A 26,113-nucleotide genomic window follows, 5' to 3' on the forward strand; every position below is an offset into this window, starting at 1 on the left:
GCGACTAATATAGCACACAATGAACGCTCTACATGAAGGTAAATATTTAGAATGTTGTACGCCGTTGGAGGTTTTTGTCACTTGTGTCATCTGGCAAGCAATCGTTAAGTTTCATCACTAGCTAGCAACAGGCAACGGAATTCAAACGAAGACGGGTTGATTTATTTTCGACGGGAAAAGCAATTTCGAAGTTTGAGAAAACGGGAAAAGTTTGAAGCCATGGCGGGCAAACTCCATCTATTTTTCTTATCTCTAATCTTCGGAAATAAAGGGTGAGATTTTCTATCCACAATCTTGGTAACATTGAAATTGAAAATGTTTTAGCTTACTACTTTCGCTATCTTCGAATTATATTTTTTATAATATTTTGGTGATGCCAGCTTTAATTTTTTTCAAGTAGGGGAAGGCGGGGTAAGTTGAGCATAGGGGCAAGTTGAGCCACCAGCCCCAGGCCAATAATGAATGAGTCAGACATTGTGGTGGTGTCATGTATTGATGACCCATAGCGTAACCCCTAACCCCACCACATTGTTTCCAACTTTGAAACAAAAAGTAGTTTTTTAGAGGGGAAAATGTGAATTTCAGCCAAAAAAGTAAAAAAGAGTGTGAAATAGATAAGTGCTTTATAAACACACACGTCTTTAAATATAATAAAGACATGATAACAACATTATTAGTCCAGGTATGGATCTTCATTCTTGTCATAGTCTTTTATATGATGGATACATAATAAATGTGTGGATACAAAATTATCGCACTAAGTTCGGACTGGGGTAAGTTGAGCCAAACAGCATGGGGTAAGTTGAGCCATGGTAATTCCTATGGTAATGTATCTTAAAAAACAAACAAACCATAAAAGTCGATTTAAATGCAGGCTCAAAGGAGCAAATTGACATGACTGCTCTTTTCCTTTTACAGAATGTTAGTATTTATAGAGAATTAGCAAGTGAAAAGACTTTAAACAAAAAATTGACATGCTGGTTCTCCCCCTTCATTTTGTACATAGTTTTTGTGGCTCAAATTACCCCAGAAGGTGGCTCAAACTTACCCCATATATGGGGCAAGTTGAGCCATTTGACATCGGTTTTTTCAAAGGTCACGATGACTTTCAGTGTTGGGGTAGAAAGTTATATATAGGTGGAAAATATTTCAGAAGAATGAAATTTCAAGGCAAGGTACTTATTTCGACAAGATTATTAATCATATCAATTCTAACATGCAAAAAGCAAAAAGTGTCACAACTTACCCCGCCTTCCCCTACCTAATCTTAGGAATAATTTACCGTATTCTCTAAAAACATGCCAAATCCTCAATTCATTCAAGCGTTATTGCAAATTACATCTTTTAAGTTTGTATTCTAAATTTGCTTACAAGAATAATTACCCTATATTTTCATTTATGTTATCTGTTTTTTGAAATATTCATTCTTTTTTTTGTCTTAGATTTTGGGTCAACGTTCAATAAGGCTACCTGCTCTTTTTTGTTGGCCTCTCATTCTCATAAATATGTTTTTTGTATGATGTGACAATGATTTACTTATGTATTTTATGTATACTTTTGATGGTGTTTTTTAATTGAGAATGTAAATTATTGTACTATTGTATTGTATTGAAATTGTTGTACCTATATCTTTAGAGCATTATATTGATGCCGACACAGTAATGGTTCCTTTCGCCCCCCTCCTCAATCTTTCATTTTGCTGGATATAGATCACAATTAGTTTCGATCAGTTCTTGTTTTCTTCCTATAATGTTCATTGGTTTAAATTGTATATTTTTATAGACATCTTTAACTCGTTGCACGCTGAAATAATTTTGGGGAATAATAATGAAAATTCTTTCCATGTTATTTTCTTTCATTCATATTGCATCCATTGATACTTATTATTATTATTGCATAGATGTTATCCAAGAACTACAGTGCGTATCAAAAAAGTTAACACTTAAAAAAAAATCCCGTAAAATTATATATTGGTGATATCCTGAAGATTCTTCCACATTTTAACGTTGGTACAGATCCATTTAAGCAAATGACGACATAACTGTCGACAAATATTTCCGCTTGAGTGAGCACCACTTATGAAAAGTTAGTGAAAAATGATTTGCGTAGAAATTTGAAATAGTTATGCGAATAAAAGTAGACCTTAATCATGAAGAACATATGAAATTTAGCTAGTAAAATTGATTTAAAGATATTTTTACCTTTTTTAACTTCTTTCCTTGACCAAAACACTTCGAAGAGTGCATTGCGCCCCACCCTACTCTCCCACAAACCGAGGCCCTCATGACGATATTCGCTTTACACTGAGCTGTGATTTACATGAAATGGGTTAGGCTTGATTTTCATTTTGTTAATCATTTGAAGCTTGGGAAAAGTGTGGAGAACAAGTATTAAATGAAAATGAAATGTAAACCCACTTTGAATGTCAAAAACCTAGTGAAAAAATGCTGGAGATGTCTGATATAAACGTTTTTTTCAGATTCAGCTATGTCCTCAGATCCAGCTGACACAAGAAGGGTAAATGATGTGCTTACTTTGTGTTGAAATTTCAAAATGGGCGGCATAATTGTTACAAAAGCTTGAATGTATCCGTTTTATTTCAATTGACTAAAAGTGCAAGGGAAATGTATGAGAAATGTTTCGCAAGGTAAGTTTGATTTCGCCCTTTCCCCTTGACAAAGCGTGAAAACGAGCATTTCTGCGCAATCAGATTTCTGCGAGCTTTACAAAAATGGACAGTGCTCACTCAAGTGCAACATTCTGTCAAAACTTTGACTTTCATTGGGTAGATGAGACCCAAACCCAAAATTATATGTAAAAAATTACCCATATGTTGCATACTTTTTAATTCCCAGGGCTTTTTCAAAGTGTAAACTTTTTTGATACGCAATATATCATTGCCTTTTATTAGCTTATCTTAATTGAAGGTAGGGGAGGAAACTAATTATTATGATTGTTGAATTTAAACTGTACGAATGTGCAAAATTGCAACAACAGCGCGCAAAGGGTAAAAAAAGTAACTTCTTTTGTCCTAGGCGTGAAAAACGGTTAGATCCAGATTTGGGTACATGCGATTGTTTTCGTTCAAAATTTCTTACAAGCTAGAAATGAAATTAATGTCTCATGCCAATTAAAGGAAGACAAATCAGTGTGCTTTTGGCAAAGCTACTTATACATTACTTTAAAGTGATTGTTTAACATTGGTTTGACTTTTAAAAAATCTGAGCTAGAAGGTCACACTTGTCACCTGTGTCTAGGATATGTTACAAAAATGAAGCCCAGAAAAAATTGCGTTCGAAAATAATTATTTAGTGCTTCAAAAATTGAAATATAAAGTGACCGGAAACACCATCTTAATTTCATCCCATACACTTATGTGTACTATTTAGGCGTCTATAAGACGCCTATTTACAAAATCGGGGTTATCCTTGTAGTTTTAGCTTTTCATTCTCAATAATGGTTGTTTTCAGGGTTTATTAGTTCTAATACATGCACTGGTACACATGTTTCATCTTGGTTTGAGAATTTTTTAAATCGGCTGCTCACAAAGTTAAACAATACCTTTAATCAAACGATGCTATAAACTAATATACGTATAACATGTATGAGTATCAAAATGAATAAGAAACGGAGAACTGTGAGACACCGCGAAAGCATTTGATGAAGGACGCGTCTGACGTTATTCAAGTAATTGTCATGCAAATATACAGTATCAGTACTTCTCAGCATATCAAATCAAAGAAATTGTCAAACCTGGAAAGTTTTCGAAAAAAATATAATGAAACACTCGCCAAAGAGGGCGTTTCATGAACATTTTCTTGTCTGACATGTTTTCGGCTCTTATAAATTTCCTTGGATGTAATTGGTTAATGAGAAGCACGATTAGAGTGGTAACTGTCCACTGTAAAAAAAAAGAAAAACTTGGGTTAAGTTTTTACTACTTCGAGGGTAATTATGTGTCCAAATAATTTTGGACAGTATTTTACCCCATGCGGGAAGCATTATTATCCAATAAGGTTAGAAAATAAGCAGCAATTACTTTAGAATGTGCAAAATTTTCATTACACTGGATGAATTAAAAAGGCAAAAAGAAATGCCCAATTTTGGCTGGACACCTAATTACCCTCATGGAGCACTTTTACCCAATATTTATTTAGAGTATCGGATAAAACATTCGACATCATTGTCTATCCCTTGTGAAAACGGTCCCCATAAAATTGTGTTCCATAAACTTGTGTGAAAAGTCAAGAATACTTTTAGCAAAGAGTCAGGAACAATTTTATTTTATCTTATCTGCGTAATTTTCTACTTTACTACATTCATTACAGTTTTCTAGTTGTAGCACAAGGAACAGCTAATGGTAAGTAATTAACTCGTTAAAATATATTGAAATTTTATCATTTTAATGTATGTATGACCACACAAACTTGAGATACTACACTCTAAATGCAAAAAAGCTAATCAGGTCCCCGTCCCGGGGCCCCGTCTTACAAAGAGTTACGATTAATCCGATTAATCGCAAGTATAGACGGCCAGCATCAACAGGTATTATTCATATTTGTTCAAAATATTTTCTCCCTACTAGTATGATGTATATTCAGCATTCATTGTTTTCTGGAAAATTCACTGTGCTTCTTTTTGTTTAAAAAGGACATTGTGTGAATTTCCTATTGAAAAAAATGATGTCACTGATGGATTTCCATAGAGTTACGATTAATCGAATCAATCGTAACTCTTTTGGGGTCACGGGGCCCTGGTTCCCAATTACACTCCTCTCAGAGAGTGGATTTGCCTCTTTTTGGAGTAAAAGTGTCTAAAAACATATACTCTTCTCTCCAGAAGAAGCTATAATGCACCCTCGAAAGATGAGAATCCTACTAAAAAATGACTGGTCCCTCGTCCTACTCTGAGGGGAGTGTGATTAATTAGGACCAGGGGTCCGTTGCAGAAAGAGTTGCGTGTTACCTGTTTAAAAGCAAACCAAAAATCAATCGGAAGTAACAAATGCGCGCTGATGATTGGTTGAAAATCAAGTTGCGCCTGATTTTTAGGGTTGCGATTGGTTGCAACTCTTTCTGCAACGGGCCCCAGATTAGCTCTGTTGCATTTAGAGCGCAAGTTAAACATGTTACATCCAATTTAAATGACGGTTTCAGTAATATACTTCATTGACTTTTATTCAAATTAACTTTACGTTGTGGTTTATCCACGGTGACCAGACGTCCCGTATTTCCCGGGATTGTCCCGTATTTTGCTCCTTCGTCCCGACAAACCCTTCCCGGGACGCCTATTTGTCCCGTATTTCAGAATATTGAACAAATGTAGTTAATACATTTAAAAGTGAAGAATTTTCATTAAATAACCAACAGATGACGGAGCAGAAACAACAATTAAATAGATAACTGTAAAGTTTTGCAGGTTCTGCAGTGATTTTCTAAAACAATTTACTTTTTAATTTTTTTTAAATACATTAAAAAATAACACCAAATAACATAGTGATTTTGTTAGATGATTGGATTTTTTTTTGTTTGCTTGAAGTTTGAACTTTTGTCCTCTTTCTTTCTTTTCTACCCTATCCTTCCTGCTTGTCCTTTTTTGTTCCATCTGTCTTTATTTCCTATCTTTCTTTCCTGAACATTTTTTTCTCTCTTTCTTTCTTTCTCTGACTTTCCTTCTTTATCAAAATTCCTTTTTTATTTCCTTCATTCTTTCTTTCCTTGAAATTTCATTGGCTTCCTTCTCTCTTCCTCTCCTGTTTCTTTTCGTTCTTTCTCTCCTTCCATTATTTTAAGTTTTCGTTCTCTCCTCCCTTCATTCTCCCCTCCCTCTTTCTTACTTTATTTCATTTTTTCCTTTTAATTATTTTCCCTCTTTCTTTCTTTCCTTCTTTCTTTCTTTCCTTACTTCCTTCCTCCCTCCCTCCCTCTCTCCCTGTTTTTCTTTCTCTCAAAGAATGAAGGATACATATTTCTTTCCTTCATTCTTTCCTCCTCATTTTTCTTACTTTCAAATTTTCCCTTTGATTCTCTTTATTTTTTCTTTCACATATTTATTCATCTTCCATTCCTTTCTTTTTTTTCTTTCTATATTCATTTCAAAGAATGACGGAAACTTTTTTTTATCTCTATTCTTTCTTTCATCTTTCTTTTATTTTAACTTTCTGTTATTTAAAAAAAAAATCTTCATTTTCTGTCTTTCTCAATTCATCTCTTTTCTTTCTCTCCTTCATTCTTTTATTCACCCTCCCTTCCAATTCTTTATATTTTTCACAAGTCTAACACTGTGTGTGGGCTTCAATTTTGTATATTGTCCCGTATTTCATTTTGTGAAATCTGGTCACCCTGGGTTTATCGTACCATTACTAGTCGAAACTCAAACTGAAACGATTGGCTAACGTGATTGGAACCAGCCAACATCGATGATTTCGATAAGATTGCCCGATTTCCTGATGGTCTAAATGAGCGAAAATTCGTATTTCGTGATGAAAAAAAACCATTAAACTACTATACTCTCACTACCATCATCATCATTACCATCCCTAAATCCTCAATGTCCTCCCTTTAATTTGCCCTCGTCACTTTCTCTACCATCGTCATCATATAGAGTAACGAAGCGATGGCGTCAGTTGCCATGGTGTCATGGCGGCTTGGTTCTAACCAAAATGAACCCGGGGGCCGTTGCATAAAGCTGTTCGTAAGTTAGGATCGACTGGGAATCCTTTCTTACCCGCTGAACTATCGCAATTTATTTTGCCATTTACCACAAGAAAGGATCACCAGTCGTTCTTGAAGTCGATTTTAACTTACGAAGAGCTTTATGTAACGGCGCCCTGTTACGACTCTCAGAATGATGGTAACAACCAGTGACAAAACACATCACCATTGTTTGCAAATACAAATGTGTATAGACGATCGTGCAGCTGCGACTCAGGTTAGAACCAGCCGGGTAGTTGTCATGACATCGTGACGTCACACTTTGGTACTCTATTGTCATTAAAATCCTCATAATTAAGTAGTGTTCGCACCACGGCGCACAACGAATTCAAGAACATAGAGAATATATTATAAATACCATCATGACAAAGCGCAGCCGAGAGGTCTTTGTCGTAAACTGGTAAATCAAAATAGCAGTTTCGTCCGGGACTTTGGACAAACGACACATTTCCATTTTTTTTCTTTCGTCAGGTCCGACACTTAAAGGTCAAGTCCACCTCAGAAAAATGTTTATTGAAATGAATAGAGAAAAAATCAAACTAGCATAACACTGAAAATTTCATCAAAATCGGATGTAAAATAAGAAAGTTACGACATTTCAAAGTTTCGCTTATTTTTTTAAAACAAAATAGTGATTTTAACGAGCCAGTTACATCCAAATGAGAGAGTCGATGATGTCACTCACTCACTATTTCTTTCGTTTTTTATTGTTTGAATTATACAATTTTTCAATTTTTACGAATTTGATGATTAGGACCTCCTTGCGTGAAGCACACAATGTTAAAATTAATGGAATTCCACGTGTTCAGGGAGGAATGAAACAATGACGAGATAATCAAAATAGTTCATATTTCATATAATAAAATACAAAGGAAATAATGAGTGAGTGATGTCATCAGTTCCCTCATTTGCATACCGACCGAGATGTGCAAATAACTGTTTTGTGAAATGAAGCTAAATTTTAAAATGTCATAACTTTCCTATATTACATCCGATTTTGATGAAATGTTCAGAGTTATGCTTGTTGAAATTTTCTCTTTTTATTCAAATCAAGTTTTTGTTGGGGTGGACTTGTCCTTTAAGACGAAACGGTTGTTCCGGTTCGCCAATATGGGGCAAAGACCGACTCCCAGCTGTTCACTGTCTTTTGACGGGCACTTTCAATTCATTTATAGTCTTAGAATTCGTTCTGGGTGGCGATGCGAAAGCTCACTATTTCTATGTTTCTGTACTCTGTTTATGGTAACTCCCCTAGGAACTAGATGTCCAGGACAGCATTTTGCTGGTTAAACGCAAAAGCCAACATTGATGATTTTGATAAGTTTGCCTGATTTTCTGGTCTAAATGAACAAAATTTCGTATTTCGCGATGGAATAAACATTCAATAACTATACTTTCACTACCATTACAACATGATCAAATTATCATCATCAGTTACTATCATCCCCTTAATTTGCCATCTGCATTTTCATTACCATCGATCAACATCGTCATAGAGTACCGAAGTGATGACGTCAGTTGCCATGGTGTCATGGCGGCCTAGTTCTAAACAAAATGAACCCACCGAATGAAAGCGTGTTTCTAATAGGAGAAAATGGCTGCTATTGGAACTTGATCGCTTGCAACCTATTTTTTCAGACGATCCAAAGTCATTCGCAAATACAAATGTGTACAGACGATCGTCAGCTGCGACTCTGTTTGGAACCAGCCCACCATGACACCATGGCAACAGTTCGTAGGTCACACTTCGGTACTCTACTGTAGACAACATATATTACATACATACCGAGAGTTTTTTTTACCTGACTGCTAAGAGAGCACGAATGCCTGTGAGCAAGCAACCAGGGGACCAACGGCTTAAGGTCCTCTCCGAGGGACCTGGTAATGAGGATAAATGCCTTACCAAAAGGCACTAGCGCACCACTTGGGAATCAAACCCAGGTCAACGGAATCCAAAACCCCCGCTCCACCGACTGAGCTATCGCACCTCCTTACTCTCGGCGCCCTTTTTTTTTATCGAAGTGAAGACAATGGCAGAGTGGGGGTTCGAACTCACAACCTTGCGATTTTAAGTCCAACGCTCTAAGGTAGAGCCTCTAACCACTCGACCACACGACCCATGATGTGGCCCATACTAACCGCATCTCTGTGCATGATATCCGAACAGCTTTGCCTCAATGCAACGGTTTCGGTAACCAGTTGATCGTCCCACTGCAAACAACAAACCTAATGGAGTGTGTGTGGCAGGTGACCGCCCCTCCAGGGCAACACGTCAACCTGAATGTCGTCTTCATGCAGACAGATGAACACGAAGAGATCGCCGTCTACGACCACGGGACGTCGACCGATGACCAGTACCTTGTGTCTATTATTCAAGGTGAGTTTTGGGTTCGGACTGTGTGTGGTTTATCGTTGGCCGTCTGTTGCGATTAAAAGTTGTATTCTTAAAAGCATGCCCTTTTAGCTAATTACTACTCATACAGAAAATGAAATTAGCCCATGATTAAATTTTGGATACAGAAAGTAAATTATTTTATAAAGGAACCCACTTGTTATGCTTCTTGATTAATAATTACTACCGTATGAATGTATTGAGTATAGGACCTACTGAATTAGCATGTTGTCATTCAAGTGGGCATATATTACAAGACTACCCGCCCTTTCACACGGTAAAAAAAAATCGTAATTTGAGTGATGATTTCCAGTGAAAAATAAGACTAATCATGATTTTTTAGCATGTGTGAAACCAGACTAGAATCGCGAACACTAGTCACAATCACGAATTCAAATTCTAGTCTTGGAGGGGAATTCCAGTTAAGTTTAACTGAAATTGCGGAACGAATTTTCTGTGTGAAGGTCCGATGATTCTAAAGGCGAATTGCAAATATCATTACCATGATGATTCAAAATTCACGTGTGAAAAAGCTCTTAATTGCTAAGAATGTTGCATTATGGGTGAGGATCCTGGCAGGTTTTGAGTTGTTGAGGACTTTAAAAGGTTCGTATCTGCTTTAAAACAATGATTTTTCTACATAGGTGACCTGCCATCCCCTAACCAAAAATACATCACAAAGATTAGCGATCAATCGCTAAATGAACTGACCAATCAATATTAATGTTACACGCACATTAGGTTTGAAATACTGACCAGGGACCAATCAGCGCGGTTCTTTCATATTTGCGATTCATCGCAAACCTTTGTGTTACGGAGCCCTGGGAAGGTTTTCTATACTCTAATTAGCCAAAGTAACAATTTTGGTCTTCAAAAAGTCAAAAAATGGAAAATATTTTGTCATATCTACAATAGTAATCAGGTAATGATTCTTCATACTGTCCAAATATGAAGTTGTGAAGTTAAATGAAAGAAAAGAGTTTCTTTGCCACATTTTTCTTTTTGCGGACTGCTTTAGAAGTTTCACTGAGATTTGTGGAAATTCAGTGCCTGAGTAGACTCTAAACTTCAAACCTTGTGTTCTTATTTTTTGAAGCCGTCGATTACCATTTTTTCTGCATTTTCAAAAAAGAACTTGCGAGGGTTATTTTCTGTTCATCACATTTGACAAGTTATATTTCATTTGAAAGCTTAGCATGTGCTATTTCAATCTCATTGAAAATCTCACAATTTATTTTGGGTGACTAATTGTTGGTTGTGGGATGTATGGTCTTAATAAAGTATGCTTACGTCACCATTGTATACCATCAAATGGGCGGGAAATGAAAAATGGCAATGAATTGACAGACGAAGTAGATAATTATCTGCAATTTTCTTTCATACAAAGGGATCCTATTAAGGACCTCGTCAGGGAACATTATATCGTCGGGAGCAGGGTTGACGGTGCGATACACTGCCGACCAAGAAAGTCTAAATCCAGGAATTCGCTTCTTCGCCCATTTCTCGTTCGTATCAGGTAGGCTATAAACCAGTATATCATTTCCCAGTGACACCAGCGAAACGACTCAAAAGCGCCCGATGGCATGCCACTGATAAGCGCGATTTGATTGGTCTGGAGTCGCGGTTTCGTTGTTGAGGCGGCAGCTTCATGTCGAGGATTCGCGGCTGATCTTATGTCAGTGAGTCCAAACTTCGCGTGTGTCCATACTTCGCGGACGGTCATTATCTCAAAAACTTGTCAATATCCTTAAAATCTTACATCATCAACGTGGCAAGTGACCTAAAATTAGACTTTGACGTAGGTTCCTTTATGATGAGCTCAGTATTCATGAAAATATTGACAATAGATCCGCAAATTTGTCACCGTTAGCGCCCGTACCGAAACAAATCTGAACTTGTCAACAAGGCATCACGATGTTATCATCTTGCAAGAAGATAATTATCATAAAAAATGTGAGTTCGATGTGATCACGACTGATTCTGTAGTATTTTGTCCTCAATCTGATATAAACATCTCACCTTTTTAGCTTGAGTTTTTATTCAAATCTACGTTTAGAAAACATCTATCATGCTTCTGAATATTTTATTTATATCGCCTGCTGTAAATTACTGCTTCATTCATACCTACTCGAACTTTGATTAAAAGGCTTCATGACGTTAACTACAAACAACTTTGTGAAGAGTATCTTCATCTATCTTTCCCTTCTAAAATACGATAGGTCTATAGTCCCGTACATAATAACGCTAATTTTCTTCTGGGTATCCCTCGATTCACTCTGGATCATAATCCCGGGGGGGGGGGGCACTTACATTGACGAGTTGATACCATGCGCGACCAACAAAGAAATAACACGTAAAAAGGATGTCCTTTCACGAGGGGACGTTACGTACGTAACGTGATAAGGGTGTCAAAAACACAAAAATAATGAAAAAAGGTATCTTTCGCTAGGAAAATTACGTGTTTAGGGTCGAAATTGCGGGGATGATAAAACAAAATTAAAATGTTTTATAAAGGATGTCCTTTTTGCCCCAACACTTCGTGTTTAGAGTCCGATTTGCGCGAGGTGTAGAAGGTGGGGTCGTACTAAACCAATAAGGTAAAGCAGACGACCGAAGGACCCGTAACAATAAAACATTCCTGTACTTGTTTAGTGGTTTTAGTGGTTCATTTTAGGGAATATTTGCCTAGAGTATCGTTTTGTTTCCAATACCAGTTAAAGGTAGGGTTTCACACGCCAATACTTGTTAAGGGGTGTATTTTCAGAATATGGATATTACGTGCTTAGGGTGCTTTTCGAGACCCCATGGTCGTGCATGGTATCCACTCGTGAATGGAAGTGGCCCCCGGGATCATAATCAACAGACAAGGAGCAGTCGCCATGCAGGGTCTCGACAAGAGACACATGTGACAATAAGAAAAGGGATTGATCCAAAGAAAACAAAGAAAATCGCATTTCTTAAATCTTTAATAATATGGTATATCATATATAAACTTAATGCTAACAATGTAAAAAAATAAATAGAAATCATAAGGACAATTTAGCAATTGATTCTTGGAACTCTTGTTGGAATGCTCCCCAGGGAGTGGAGAAGGTGCATACATTGTATGTGGGCATGCAAGTATCCGATGACCGGGGTAATAATTTGTCTGTAAGGCGCTTAGAGACGTCGTTTCGACGTATTAAGCGCTATATAAATGCGGAATATTAATCACTTTCCACTTCGGAAATGGTAACTTACATTGAAAACACTTTGAACGGACCTGTGCATTTTAGTGATGTCCATATTGATTGGACCTCTATGTTACAAGGGGACCCTGCAAGGGCACGGGGTCGCGGAACAGGGTTTTTTGGGGGGAGGAGAATGGGGGGGGGGGGTGCAGTGCTCTGGGAACGATTTCGTAATGGGGTTGCTGATGTTACCTGATGTAACCCTAACCCAGCCCCCCCCACTTTTCAGGGCTATGGGAGGTGACCTGAAAACGCTGTGGGGGAGGAAATGACTGAGCAAAAAATCACAATCAGTCAGATGGTCATTTGTTAAATAATTTTTCTTTTTTTTAATTCTTTTTTTTTATAGAAACGTTTAAAGGTGGGGACTGAAGCCCCGACCCGTTTCTTAGGTTCATGCCTTGGTTATATGAATAAGCCTTTATTTACTTTCATTGCATATAGATATCTCGGGAAACGAACTTGGTTGCGGAGGGCGTATCGAAATTGATGGAAACACCGTACTCGAGGCCCCTTACAACAACCATATAAGGCCTTTCATAGGAGGAGGATACATGTCTTGCGTGTGGACTGTAGTGGCTCAAGCTAACCGCAGGGTCCGAGGTATCATCTAGGAGAAAATGTTCAAGTTTTTCTTTGTGTGTTAAGAGTCTATGATGATTGCTTAAGTCGGTGGATGCATGTAGGATAGGGCAAGAAGAAAAAAAGATACATTGCATATTTTATTTCATTCATGCTTAATAAGCCTTTTCTTAAACATGACGTTATTTTTAGAAAAAGTGTTCCGAATGCGTTATGCCTTAATGAATTTAAAAGAATAAGACTGTGTTTATCGTTTAAATAATAGAAATGGGCTAGTATTTTGATAATGAACGGAATTATTCAAGAAAAACGTTTGGGATAATGTAAGAGGACCCTCAACATACTCACTAAAAGCAAAAGCGAATCTAGTCCCTCAATAATCACACTCCTTGGAGTGATACTAGGGATCAATTCCTTTGGATTAACCTGTACACCCTTAAAGAGTGCATTGTGACTCTTATTGGTGTGAACTGCATGTTCATTTTGACATATTAACTCCCCAATAGGGTTAAATCCAGTTTCAAAAGATGCAAATTTCACTTCACAAGGAGTGAAATCGTCTCACACCGAGGCGAGCGTGATTGGAGACCAGATTATCTTTTTTGTATTTTGAGAGTAACGTGTTATATAATGAATAGACATGATAGATGTATTATTATAAATGTGAAACGGCGAAAGGATAAAGATGCAATTTTGTTTATACCGATCAAAATTTCCACTTTTTAAACACGAAGCGACGTGGACAAGAGTAGATACATTGGATGAAAGAGTCGGCATCTTCGACCATGAAACGCCCTCTTGGGACCACGAGGTAACTCGACTCCAAGGCCTGATCGACTGGCAAATGCCTGCCTTCACATCGACCGGAAATGTCATCGTCGTGTATCTTTTGCAAGACGCCTTCCAATTCGTCATCGGAAATGGATTTAGTCTTCAACTAGAACCAACAGGTAACTGAGTTTCGACTTGACAAATTTCTAACTCACCCAAAATGAATTAGCAACATATCCCTTTTGTAGTCACACCAAACGATATTAGTTTCGTTTGGTGTGACTTACTGACCGATGGTATGACGTATTAGATTTGGTTGGTCTGAAACCGGTTTCGCCGGTGTGAAAGTTCCATTAGAACAGTTATGAGGATCCGGTATCTTTCACAATTGAAAAAAAATACTGGAACTCTGCCTCAAGAAACTCTGGCTTAAACCATGGACCTACTACAATTAGGACCCACCATGCCCACTATTATGACCTTTTCATATCTTTTGACCCCAGGCGACAGAAAGGCAGATATTGGAATCAAAAGGATGTTCTTTAAGGTTTCTATATCTCCATGTGTCTTATATTATAAGAAAATAAGGACATATTCATCAATCACTGATCATGAAAACCTTGTCAGGTGGGGGTGGGGCAACAATATTTGTTGTCAGTCGCTTTTCTGACAATCGTAGCAAAGCCACTAAACTCATGGAAATGATAAACAGGTGTCAGATTGGAATGATCGATAGATATTTAAAGTAACATTAGACCAGGGGAGCGTTTCATCAACATTGTCTGACAAGTTGTCAGATCTGACATCTTTTCTTGATTCTGATTGGCTGAGAGGCACTGTTACTATAGTAACTGTCGGATAAAATGGGACTTGTCGGATAAAACGTCCGACAAGTCCTTTCATGAAACGCTCCCCAGGTGCAACTTAAGTGCATTTATCCAAACGATATTCTGTTCCTCAGACGGTAACAACGCCAATCCTGGTTGCGGTGGCTCTCTCGTTCTTGCCGAAGGAACTTTACCAACAGCGAACATCCGCTCACCTTACGACCCAAATCGTCCGGAGACTTCAGACTCTAGCATAATGTGTTGGTGGTTTATTACTGCTCCGTATGGCTCTCAGGTCCAGGTCGACATCAATGACGTCACGACGACCACAAACGAGAGAGTGAGGATCACCGATGGGGCGACGCCTTCGAACAATCCTTCGTTCGAGCGTACTTTCTCGGGTGCTGGTATTGCAGGAGAAACACTGTTCTCCCAGGCTGGAGGCGTCACCATTGCTCTTGAAGATCTCTCTGCTGAAGGGCCGAATGGACGCGGGTTTTCTCTAGATGTCTCAATTGCAGGTAGACGACACAATCCAGTGTTTTTCTTTTTTATCGCTTGCCTTGTTTTCACTCAAAACCTATCGACACACATGACTGAACATATATGCTTTCGTGTACCCCCCTTCCCGCTTTGCGTAAGAACACAACCATGCTAAGCAGTGTAAACATTTAATAGATTGAAATACTCATTTGAATCCATAACATACAATTTCATGTTTTAGTGACTGTACAGTTCTTGGGCAGCACAAAGCATAACATGCGTTCATGGTCCTGTATTCTGTTGCATTGTTATTACGCCGGACCGTGATATAACCAAGGTATGGCTGAAAGATGGTATTTCCAGATTTTGACGAAAATTGCTATAGGCCTAGATGTTTGAAATGCATAGAGCCTAATGATGATGGAGATTCGCATCACATTTGGCAACCAAGTGAGTTAAACCACAACTGTTGAACATGGTTTAACCATCATAACATTTAAATCTACTTTTTCCTCGAGGACCGGGGTACTGCGAGATCATGGGTGACCCCCACTACACTTCCTTTGACGGGAAGCGATTCGACTTTCAGGGCGACTGCGAATACACCCTGCTGAAACCGTGCTCTCCTGAAACCGACCAGTTACCCGACTTCCATCTCTATGGGAACAACGTGAGGTTAGGCCCTTCATCAAGGGTCTCCATCCTGCGGCAAGTATTCCTGACATACAATGGCACGACCTTCTCCATCGGGCAACCTTCGGGGAGGACTCTTCGTGTTGATGACCTAAAGGTGACGGCCCCGGTAAATCAGAATGGCGTGTCCATTACCTACGCATTCCCACTTATAGTAAGTGATCAAAAATAGAATGAAAAATTCTGAGTGTTTTCATAAAGAGTAAAGTGTCATGAAATGTTGTGCTTAAAGACCAACACGGACATGGGCGGAAATCCCAGGGGGGACGTGTCCCCCCTACTCAAAATAGTAGGGGGGGACACAATATCAAATGTCCCCCCTACTATTTTTGGTCTTTGGTGAGGCTAAGAAATATATCACTCAAAATTGGAATAAAACTTGCGTTTTGGGACGAGATGACCTTTTTTTTTCCTTGTCAAATATATTTTCGTCGAAATGACCTTAAATTTTAGGTATTAGCTTTTTTTTTTGGGCTTGTCAAATTTTCTAGAACCCTTGTCCCCCCTACCTTTTGGGAGAGATTTCCGCCCCTGAACACGGACATTGTATCTCAAACACGTGTCATCATTTATCAATACGCGATAGTTCTGACTCGTATTTTATACCTTGTCCATCACTATAGCAATATGGTTTTCATTTAAAAAAAAACCCCAACATATCAGATTTATGTGTCTACCAATATGCCATACATGTATTTTTGTAGGCCTATTTATGACGACTACAAATTTGACCACGTTCAATTCTTCTACAAATCGAACTTTATAATAGTGTGCATGACCATCAAACACTCACGTCAAACTAGCTATTTCAATTGCTTTCACATTCCTTTAACGAGAGCATCAATTAATCAGAATTCTATTTTTCCCAATCGTCTTGTAATTTTGCACCCTTATTTCAAACATATATGATACATCTTTAAAATCTTAATTCATAAACAGATCATTGAAACCGAATTCGGACTCAGAGTAACATACAACGGTGCTCACTTCGCAAAGGTGTACCTCAGTCCATCCTTCTACGATAAGACGTGTGGCTTGTGCGGGAATTTTGACGGTAACCCGGATAATGACTTCACACTGCCAGATGGGACAGTGGTAAGTTTTGAAGATGTTAATCCACTTCTAGCCCAGGGGCCCGTTGCATAAAGGTTATTATACAACTCCCAATAATGTTCTGTATTCTGATTGGTCCAATTCGGATCACATGATTTTCAGCGAATTGCACTATTTCATGAAAAAGTGCACTTTCCTGCACTCTGACGTCATACCATAAGTACTATTATGCAGTGCAGGATAGTGCGAGGTCTGGAATTGTCTATAATTGCCTAGAATTTAGATTAAATATAGCATTCAGTAACATGGGGGGGGAGGGGTTGTTCAAACAAACAATGCACGCATTCTTGTGAATAGAGGACCTAAATAACGAACTCTGTAGTCGACTCGCCAAACGGATATACCGCACTCGGCCTTGTGGACCTCGGTGCGGTATATATCACCTGGCTCTTCTCGCACATCGTTCTTAATATTTGGCCCTGTATGTACGCGCTTTCGTGCATTATTTGTATTCTATTATGGTAGCTTTGTCATCCAATGGTAATTACCATGGTAACGTGTGTGTTCGCGGGGGCCCGTAATATAATAATTATAACGCAATTCTCGTATAGCGCATATCACATTATGTCATGACGTTCATATGTGCTTCCAACAAAGGACTTGGATATTATTACCCTGGCTTTAGCCCCGCAGCCTTTTACAGCGCGGTGGCATTTCAAGGAATAAATTTCTGCCAGGTACCCATTCACCTCACCTGGGTTGAGTGCAGCACAATGTGGATGAATTTCTTGCTGAAGGAAATTACGCCATGGCTGTAGACCATATGTCATGTATGTAGACCAAAAGCTTCAGTCTCTGTATTTTGGTTGTTACGCTGAACTAAAATGTCAGAAATTGTTGAATAAATCCCCACAAACGACGGTTATTCCTGTCTACTAATATGAAGTCCAGTTTAACTTAGACCACGGTCTGACTCTGTGCTAAAATCATGCGAAGCCAAAGGTGGCAAAGTTGTACTTATATCGTGTCCTCTTCTTTCTTGATTTTAAATGTGAAGGAAACTATTATCAATTTTCAACACTGAATTCTTTGAGTGCCAAATGATCTGATAAATTGATCATATACTGTTAGTGATTTGTGTCATAATTGGCTTTACATAAAACTTTTTGATTAGCTGTCGGGGGGGGGGGTCAATATACCCCCTCTTGAATCCGCCACTGTCTACAACATAGGGCGTTTCCTCTCTTTTGTGGTTTTTGTTCTTTTTATAGTACATGCATAACCTGATATTTATCTGCTGTAGATTCTGGTGCGGAATTATAATAACGTTTTATTTAGCCAGGGTAGCCACTTCAGTTAGGAAACTGCTCTACCAGCGGGCCCTGCATAACATATGTTATTATTACCCTTCTCCAATCTAAATGCTGAGCGCCTAGCAAGAAGGCAGAAGGTCCCATTTTTATAAGTCTTTGGTTTGACTCGCCGAGGATCGAACCCACGACCTCCCGTTCATGAGGCGGACGCTCTACCACTGAGCCACCATGTCCGGTTACATGGTTACATTGACGATGCAAAAAAATATTTTGCGTCTCAACACCATTGAACTTTTGGAAAAAAGCTGTCAAATTTATACTGCATAATCCGAAAAACATCTATTAATTATAGAAAATGTTATTATACTTGTTTTTAAAATTCTTTGATGGAAGTCTCTGTGCTCTGCAATGCAGATTCATTACCACCTTGGCTTCAGCGGAGAAGCTCTCTGGGGACCACCCATCCCCTAATCCACACCTGAAGCAGTTGTAACATAAATTGTCCAAAAGGTTGAAAAAAATATATAGATATCATATGTATCTCTACTTTATACAACTAAAACCAATATAATTATGTAAAAAAAGATCATCGTCGACGGTAAAATGCCAATTCATCTATTGCCAACAAATCCACTCACCACATGGTCTACTTTGATTTAGTCTAATGCCATTCCGTCCATCAACATTTCGCCTCACAACCACTAACCAGGCCTTCGTCGCGTGTTTCCACGACATTTGCTCCGGCGACAATTGCTCCGATAGAAAATCTGCTAATTAAGCGAAACATAAAACCTAACCTCCAACACTAAAATAACCGTAATATTTATATCTTTGCTTTATTCCCACCCAATTTACAATCCTAGCTTTAACCCTATGCCTTCATAGATAAAGACTGGAGGAAATGTCGCAGGACCAAATGTCGTGTCATCGTCCAGACTATGAGTGGGATCTCCACTTTACCGTAATATCTCAATGCATGAGAAACAGACATTGCCCAAAGTGACTAAGGGGTTTAGATATAGTGATACGATTTTTCAGTAATGAATTTCGGCTTAATTTGGTTACCCTTACATAGACCGATGACGTCAACCTCTTCGGATTCAAGTGGAGTACAAACGAGGACTTCTGTGTCTTGAGTTCTGACCCAACTGATGATCCGTGTAAGAGAGACACTGCCCTAGCCAACCGGATAGAACGGTCTTGTTCAATCTTCGATCCTAAACGTAATGGAGGTAGGCCAGCTGTGAACGCAACCTATATTCTTCTTTTTTAAGTAGTGAAAAAATACCCTGTAAAGATACAAATCGGTGAAGTTAAAAGAACAGCATGAAGAGATGAATATTGGCCATGTAGTAAACTTTACATTCAATCGAGAAAAATAGGTCTCGCCACTATCAAAATAACCTTCCATCGCCCCTAAATGTTACCAAAGACATAAGTCTGTATTACATCAGGAACCATCGAATGGATTCTCTATCCATTTTCAACTTCCATTTATCATGTTTATTATGTTGGCAGGTGCAGGACTTTCATGTTGATGTTTTCGAGCAAGGATGGAAGGGGGGATATCTTCAGTTTTTATCCACCAGATTTTCTATCAGGGGTAATGCTAAATCTAGTGAGATAGTAATCCACAGGTGTGCTCTTCCATTTTCTGTTCCAATGCCGAACTTCGTGCTAAATACTCGAGAAATCAAGCTACATCAATTTTAAAGAATAGTGCAAAGAATGGCTCTTCGAGGGTAAACAAAATATGCTAAAAATTAAAATCATACTAAATGTGGCAGCCTTGCCTTTGGCCCGGACCTACAAAGGTTATAATTACCAATGTTAGGAGGTTTAGACCGTAGAATGTTCAGAGGTATTCAATAGTCAATGAAAAATATAATGGCAGGAATTTAAGATATAAAATAGCTTCCTTAGCCACAAGACTTGGTGGCCCAGTGGAAGAACATCCGTCCATGAACAGAAGGTCGTTGGTTCGATCCTCGACCAAGTAAATACCTTATACCTACATACATACAAATGTGATCTTCTGCGTTCTTATCAGGTGCTCGGTGTAAAAGAATGGAGATGGGTTATAATACCATATCCTCTTACGAAGAGCCTGCTGAAAGAACATTTCATAAGTGCTAAAGTGGCTACCCTGTGTTATCATCATCACCATCGACGTTTTTATTTGATATCTACAGGTATCTTCGGAGACTGTTCAAACTTCGTTGATCATTTCAATTTCTACACCTCGTGCCAATATGACCTCTGTTACACACACGAATTGAACAAGATTGTCTGTGCCAGCGTGCAGGAATACATAGTACTCTGCCAGGCTAGGAACCCTGGTGTCCTTATAGGCGAATGGAGAAACTGGATTCCACAGTGTAGTAAGTCCAAGTTTCATCCAGGGGCAATCGTCCCTATTTAATTTAAAGAAGTGGTAAAACGGGGAAAAAATTAGTAATAGGTGAGAAGGTACATTGCCAATTCCTCTACTGCCAACTCGTCCACTCATCGCCTGGTCTACTTTCATTTAATCTACTGCTTTTCCGTCTATCAAAATTTTGTGTAACAACCAATTGTCCAATAACTATTTGGGTTAATCACCTCGTCTAATCACCAGTTCTTGACCATTTTGTCTCATAAACAGTTGGTCTAATATCCATTTTATTTTCATTCATTTTGCACAATGAACGATTAGTCTGGGAGTTTGATAGTGCAATGATATCCACACTGTAAAAAGGCTCAAATTGAAGACAATTTCACACTGTGGACATCTCTACAGTGGAGTGTTCACAATGTGTCCATATATTGGGACTATGTGCAAATGTGATGCACACTGTTAATATGCTCGAATTCAACAGTGTGATGATGACCTCACACTGTGAACCCACTGTGAGACATTGTGTTCTTCCTAGCAAGTAATGGATTCATTTAGAAATCTTTTATCTTCATTGCAGCTTTTGATTGTCCCGAAGGGACGGGATATCGGATGTGTGGAACGGCCTGCCCAAACACATGCGCCGACCCCACCGCGGCCGACAACTGCCCTCGCCCCTGCCACGAGACCTGCCTTTGTCCTGATGGCCTCGTGTTGGATGGAGAAAAATGCGTCGAAATAGCTGATTGTGGATGTACCTTGCCCAACAATGTCTACATTTCTGTAAGACTTTTCTCTTCCACCCTTTCTCGTTTTAATGGATGTGGCGGGGTTTGGATATGAAATGGAATGTAGTGGATAAGGGGGAGGTCAGTGGGTTGAAAGATATCTCCTTGAGGCCTGACATTACTTGACATTGACATTACCTATAAAACAATATTGAACGAAGTTCTAAGTTGTTATTATCACATGGGCATTGTAGAAACATATTCTACATCGAAATTGAAGAAAAGAAGAATTGATAGTAAGTAGAGTTTCAGTTGCATTATACATGTACTTGTAATCATTTAAATCCACCCATGGCCACATCCATTTTCTTCTATTGCTCAATCAGAATCCTTATCTTGTTTCTATCGGTTTTAACATTAACGACATGGGTACCATCCACAGAAAGAACGAGGCTTTAAAAGCCAGGTCCCCTTTTCAGGTCAACATTACATACCGATAGCTCACTACTCTACATGTATTTCGTAAATGTTCTACCGAATTCCACGATCATATTGCGACTGACTAATTTATTAACAAACCAATTTTCTCTCCTTTATGATTAGGTCACACGTACGGCCACTTCCGGTAGCTGCGGATGCTAATACCTAGTTGACTCTGTCACGATTTGCGCCACGGTCCTGATCTTAGAGTAATCGTAGTGATCTTATCAGTGGAGGTGCCGTGGCCGAGTGGTCTAAGGCGCCTGGCTATACATGAAAAAGTCTGGGGTTCGATCCCCGGCTGCGGCAGCTATATACCCGTGAGCAAGGCATTTAATCCACAATGCTCTTTTATCTTGCTTTCACATAAATGGAAATGTGCATTACTTGTAACTAGGTGTGACCTTTAAAAAAGAAAAAAAAAAAGATCAGTCGTGACAATCGTATTCATCGTAGAAAAATTTAAATGGTTCAAAAATGTTCGCGGTCAGTTACGAAAGGCAAATCATGGCGTAAATCGGGACAGTAGCAACTAGGTATCAGCATCCACAGCTACCGGAAGTGGCCATGTGACCTAAGCATTACCGACTTGTATTTCTGGTCTTTCCAAGTCTGGAGAAGTCTGGATCACACCGGACACGTGCGAAGAAAGATGCAACTGCCAAGGAGGGATCTTGACGTGCGAACCTCTAGGCTGTGGGGATAATGAGATCTGTGCCGTGAGGAACGGAGTCAGAGGGTGCTACTGTCAAGATAACTACATTCTCAATCCGAGTGGGGAATGCGTACGAGGTATTACTCTGACTAGTTCTTAACGATTTTAACTGAATTCCTTCCGCCAAGCTACCGTACTTTCCCGGGCGTAAACCGTGCGGTGAGGTAGTCGTGAAGAAGTATTTCTTTTTTTGGGGGGGATAGATGATGTACTTTCTGTATTGCCTCTATCTTATCATTGTTGAGTCAATTCTGAATATTAATTATCTTATCAGCTCCCGCTGTCTGCACGATCTCCGGTGACCCTCACTACCGGACCTTTGACCGGTTCTACCACCACTTCCAAGGCGACTGTATGTATACCCTGGTAAAACCCTGTCAAGCCTCTGAGCTCTTCCCGGACTTCCACATCTGGGGTGACCCGGTCAAGAACCGCCCAGATGCCACTGTCTCCTATCTGCGCAAGGTCTTTCTGCTTCTAAACGGCACCACGTACACGCTTGGTCAACGCAAGGCTTTCCTTGTGGACGGCGTGGCCCAGTCAAACATCGATTATCAGGACGGATCCGTCCACGCTTGGGCGGATCCTCGGTATCTGGTAGGTTATTCCTAATGGTGTCCGGGTCGCTAAAGGCCGATTGTTTTCTCTACGACATTGCCAGAACAGGTTTTATTATTTTAATGATGATGATGATAATTATAATAATAATAATAATGATAATAATAATGATAATAGTGATAAATGATAATTGTTTTGCTGAAGACAGTGAAACCTATTGTGAGTTTGTGAATGGTGTTATTTTCTGACAGATATAACATATTTTTTTTCTCAACCTAACACCAATCCATTTGTAGACCCTGGAGACGAAATTTGGAGTCAGAATTCAATTCAATGGAGGATCTTTGGCACACATATCTGTTTCTTATGATTTTTGGAACAATGCCTGCGGACTTTGTGGTAACTTTGATGGTATCAGTACCAACGAATTCACAACCAGTGATGGAACTTTGGTAAGAAGTATATCATTGACGTGAAAGATTTATAGGTATGTTGATAGGAGCGACATTAGGGAGCTTTCGCAATGTCAGTATGTTTTCAAATGCCCTTCATGGCAAAGACCAACCGAGAAGTCTTTGTGGAAATTGGTGAATCAAAACTGCAGGTTCGTCCTGGGGAGCGTTTCATCAATATTTTCATCCGACAAGTTGTCAGATCTGACATCTTTCCATGATTTTGATTGGCTGAGAGGCACTGTTCCTATGGTAACAGTCGGATAAAATGGGACTTGTCGGATATAACGTCCGACAAGTCCTTTCATGAAACTTAGCCGGACGAAACTTCTATCCAGGTTCACCGATTTCCGACGAAGGTCTCTTAGCAGTTCATTGTGAGTTGACTTGCATTTTCAATACATTTACTGTGTTCCCGAATACGTTCCCTATTGTAATTATGTAGTATTATGAAACGTATCATGCCATTATTGCAATCAATGTAGTTGGATTGCAGAAGATTTCCCTCTCTTAACATGCAGAACATGTTTAGGTTACCGGGATAGGTTATCACATAAGATATACATTTTCATATTTATCTGTAAAACTTTGATGACTATATCCATAAACGTTTCTAAGTGTGCCCTCTTTCTCTCTCTTTGATGTAGACAAGGAATGTTGATGAGTTTGGTAATAGTTGGCAGACGGGTACCGAGGAATGCCAGGGCATAGATACCCCTCAGAATCCGTGTGACGTTGACCAAGACATGAGAACAGCAGCTGCCCGAGCTTGTAACAACCTCCAGGATATAAATGGTAGTGATGCATCATAACCTCGTTTACTGAGCTAACCAAATGTTATATCTATAAGGGTAACCAAATTTAATGTGACGCAAACTTTTACTAGACCATCAATGTAATAGAATACAGAAGCGATGACGTCAGTTGCCATGGTGTCATGGCGGACTGGTGGTATTAAAGCGCGTGTTTCTCCTAAGAGAAGATGGCTGCTATCGGAATTTGATCGTTTGCAACCCATTTTTAGATGAACCAAAGTCATACAAAATGTGTACAGATGATCGTCAGCTGCGACTTTGTTTAGAACCAGCCCGCCGTGACTCCATGACAACTGACGTCACACTTCGATACTCTCTATCACACTCAATCGGCTCTAAATGCCCGGTTCCACTGCACGTACGGATGCAGAGAGGATGTAAAACGGAAAAGAATTTTATCATCCGTTGGAAACGTTATTTATCCGTTGTATACTCTTTGCATATTATGTGTTTCATACGCTCTATATCCATCGAGCATCCGTCCTCTGTGATTTCATAGTTCGCCCACTTGGTCCTTTGTCTGAAGCGCATGGAAACGGGTGGAAATTAGCTTGTCCGCTGTATCCGTTATGAATACGTTTTGTGTCCGTCGGCCAGTGGGACCAGGCGTTTAGCTGGCTGAATATTGAAATATGGGAACAACTGCCGTATGGCATGTACACAGTGTAAACAAATTATTGACACTTTTATCAGGGAAGTATAAGAAAAGATCTGACCAAAGTCTGTATGGGTAGCTAAATGTGAAGCAAACTTTTATTAACTAGATATTGAATCTAAAATAAGATTTAGCTTTAAAATCATTACAAACTGTCTGGAAATAATACAATATGAGGGGAAATTGTTCAGGTCTCGCAATTTATAAGCCTTTATATTGAACTTTGAAAAATTAGTTATATATCCTTACTTTATAGGCCTCTAGAACCATCTAAAGATTTGAATGACCTAGAACATCCTGGGGGGGGGGCGTTTCATGAAAGGACTTGTCGGACGTTTTATCCGACAATTACCATAGGAACAGTGCCTCTCAGCCAATCAAAATCATGGAAAGATGTCAGATCTGACAAACTGTCGGATGAAAATATTGATGAAACGCTCCCCTGATCCCAATGGCTTTTTACTTTTACTAATTCTGATCGTCTTTGTTTCACTTTCCGAAACCTCAGGGCCGTTCCAGAACTGTTTGGACTTCGCGGATCCGACGGACATTTACACGTCATGCCTTTTTGACGCATGCGTGCTTGGTGCCGATGATGACGCCGTGTGCGACCATTACGATCAGTACACAGGGACTTGCCAAGCACTTGGCCAACAGCCCGGCGACTGGAGGAGTTCTCTTGCACAGTGTGGTATGGTGCCGTTCTGCGTAGCACCTTTTAATATTTAGCCCGTGAAGTGATTTTAGAAACAATAGGAACGAAATATATTAAGCGTCGTAAAAAGCATTATAATAATACTATCATTCTAAACAAAATAGACATAAAAATTAAAGCAAACGAAAAGCCACAGATATATAAAGTCACATAATTATATGCGGCCTGTTCAAAATAAAAATAGGTAATAGACTAAACAGTCCAAAGGCTTACAGTAGCTCTCGGCGTGGGCTTTATCCTATCTTCATGCATCCTTTAGCAACGTGGAAATACTAAATCATCATCATCATCATCGGCCATGTACAGCCCACTGCAAGGCTAAAGCCTCCTCAAATAGATATCAAAGGTGCTTGTCCTTAAGTATTGGCTAGAGCGAAATGTAGTCTCAAATTCCCTTGTTCAATGTGTTTATAACACGAGTGATATATCACGATCATGATGGTAAGGAGAATATAGGCCTACATGTATATAGCTTCTAAAGTGCGACTTGGCTGAGGGATTTTATTTTTATTTGACGTTACTAGCAGGTTCATTGAGCTCTCAGTACAGGCTGTCATCTTTTTT

General features: G+C 39.2%; 1 protein-coding gene across 1 annotated transcript in view; it reads left to right on the forward strand.

Annotated features, from left to right (window-relative positions):
• The window catches only part of LOC121420019 (zonadhesin-like), a 31,239-nt gene continuing 5,126 nt past the window's right edge, over positions 1-26,113 (forward strand). Inside the window, exons 1-17 of the mRNA XM_041614542.1 lie at positions 1-272; positions 4,329-4,360; positions 8,881-9,090; positions 10,493-10,621; positions 12,780-12,938; positions 13,652-13,867; positions 14,650-15,036; positions 15,517-15,845; positions 16,631-16,786; positions 19,133-19,289; positions 20,250-20,438; positions 21,012-21,214; positions 22,251-22,431; positions 22,629-22,951; positions 23,209-23,364; positions 24,012-24,159; positions 25,343-25,525. Of these exons, the coding sequence (XP_041470476.1) occupies positions 220-272; positions 4,329-4,360; positions 8,881-9,090; positions 10,493-10,621; positions 12,780-12,938; positions 13,652-13,867; positions 14,650-15,036; positions 15,517-15,845; positions 16,631-16,786; positions 19,133-19,289; positions 20,250-20,438; positions 21,012-21,214; positions 22,251-22,431; positions 22,629-22,951; positions 23,209-23,364; positions 24,012-24,159; positions 25,343-25,525 (3,211 nt within the window). The 5' untranslated portion in view covers positions 1-219. The remainder of the gene's footprint in view (positions 273-4,328; positions 4,361-8,880; positions 9,091-10,492; positions 10,622-12,779; positions 12,939-13,651; positions 13,868-14,649; positions 15,037-15,516; positions 15,846-16,630; positions 16,787-19,132; positions 19,290-20,249; positions 20,439-21,011; positions 21,215-22,250; positions 22,432-22,628; positions 22,952-23,208; positions 23,365-24,011; positions 24,160-25,342; positions 25,526-26,113) is intronic.

The sequence above is a fragment of the Lytechinus variegatus genome, chromosome 8, assembly GCF_018143015.1.
Source record: "Lytechinus variegatus isolate NC3 chromosome 8, Lvar_3.0, whole genome shotgun sequence".
Taxonomy (NCBI): Eukaryota; Metazoa; Echinodermata; class Echinoidea; order Temnopleuroida; family Toxopneustidae; genus Lytechinus; species Lytechinus variegatus.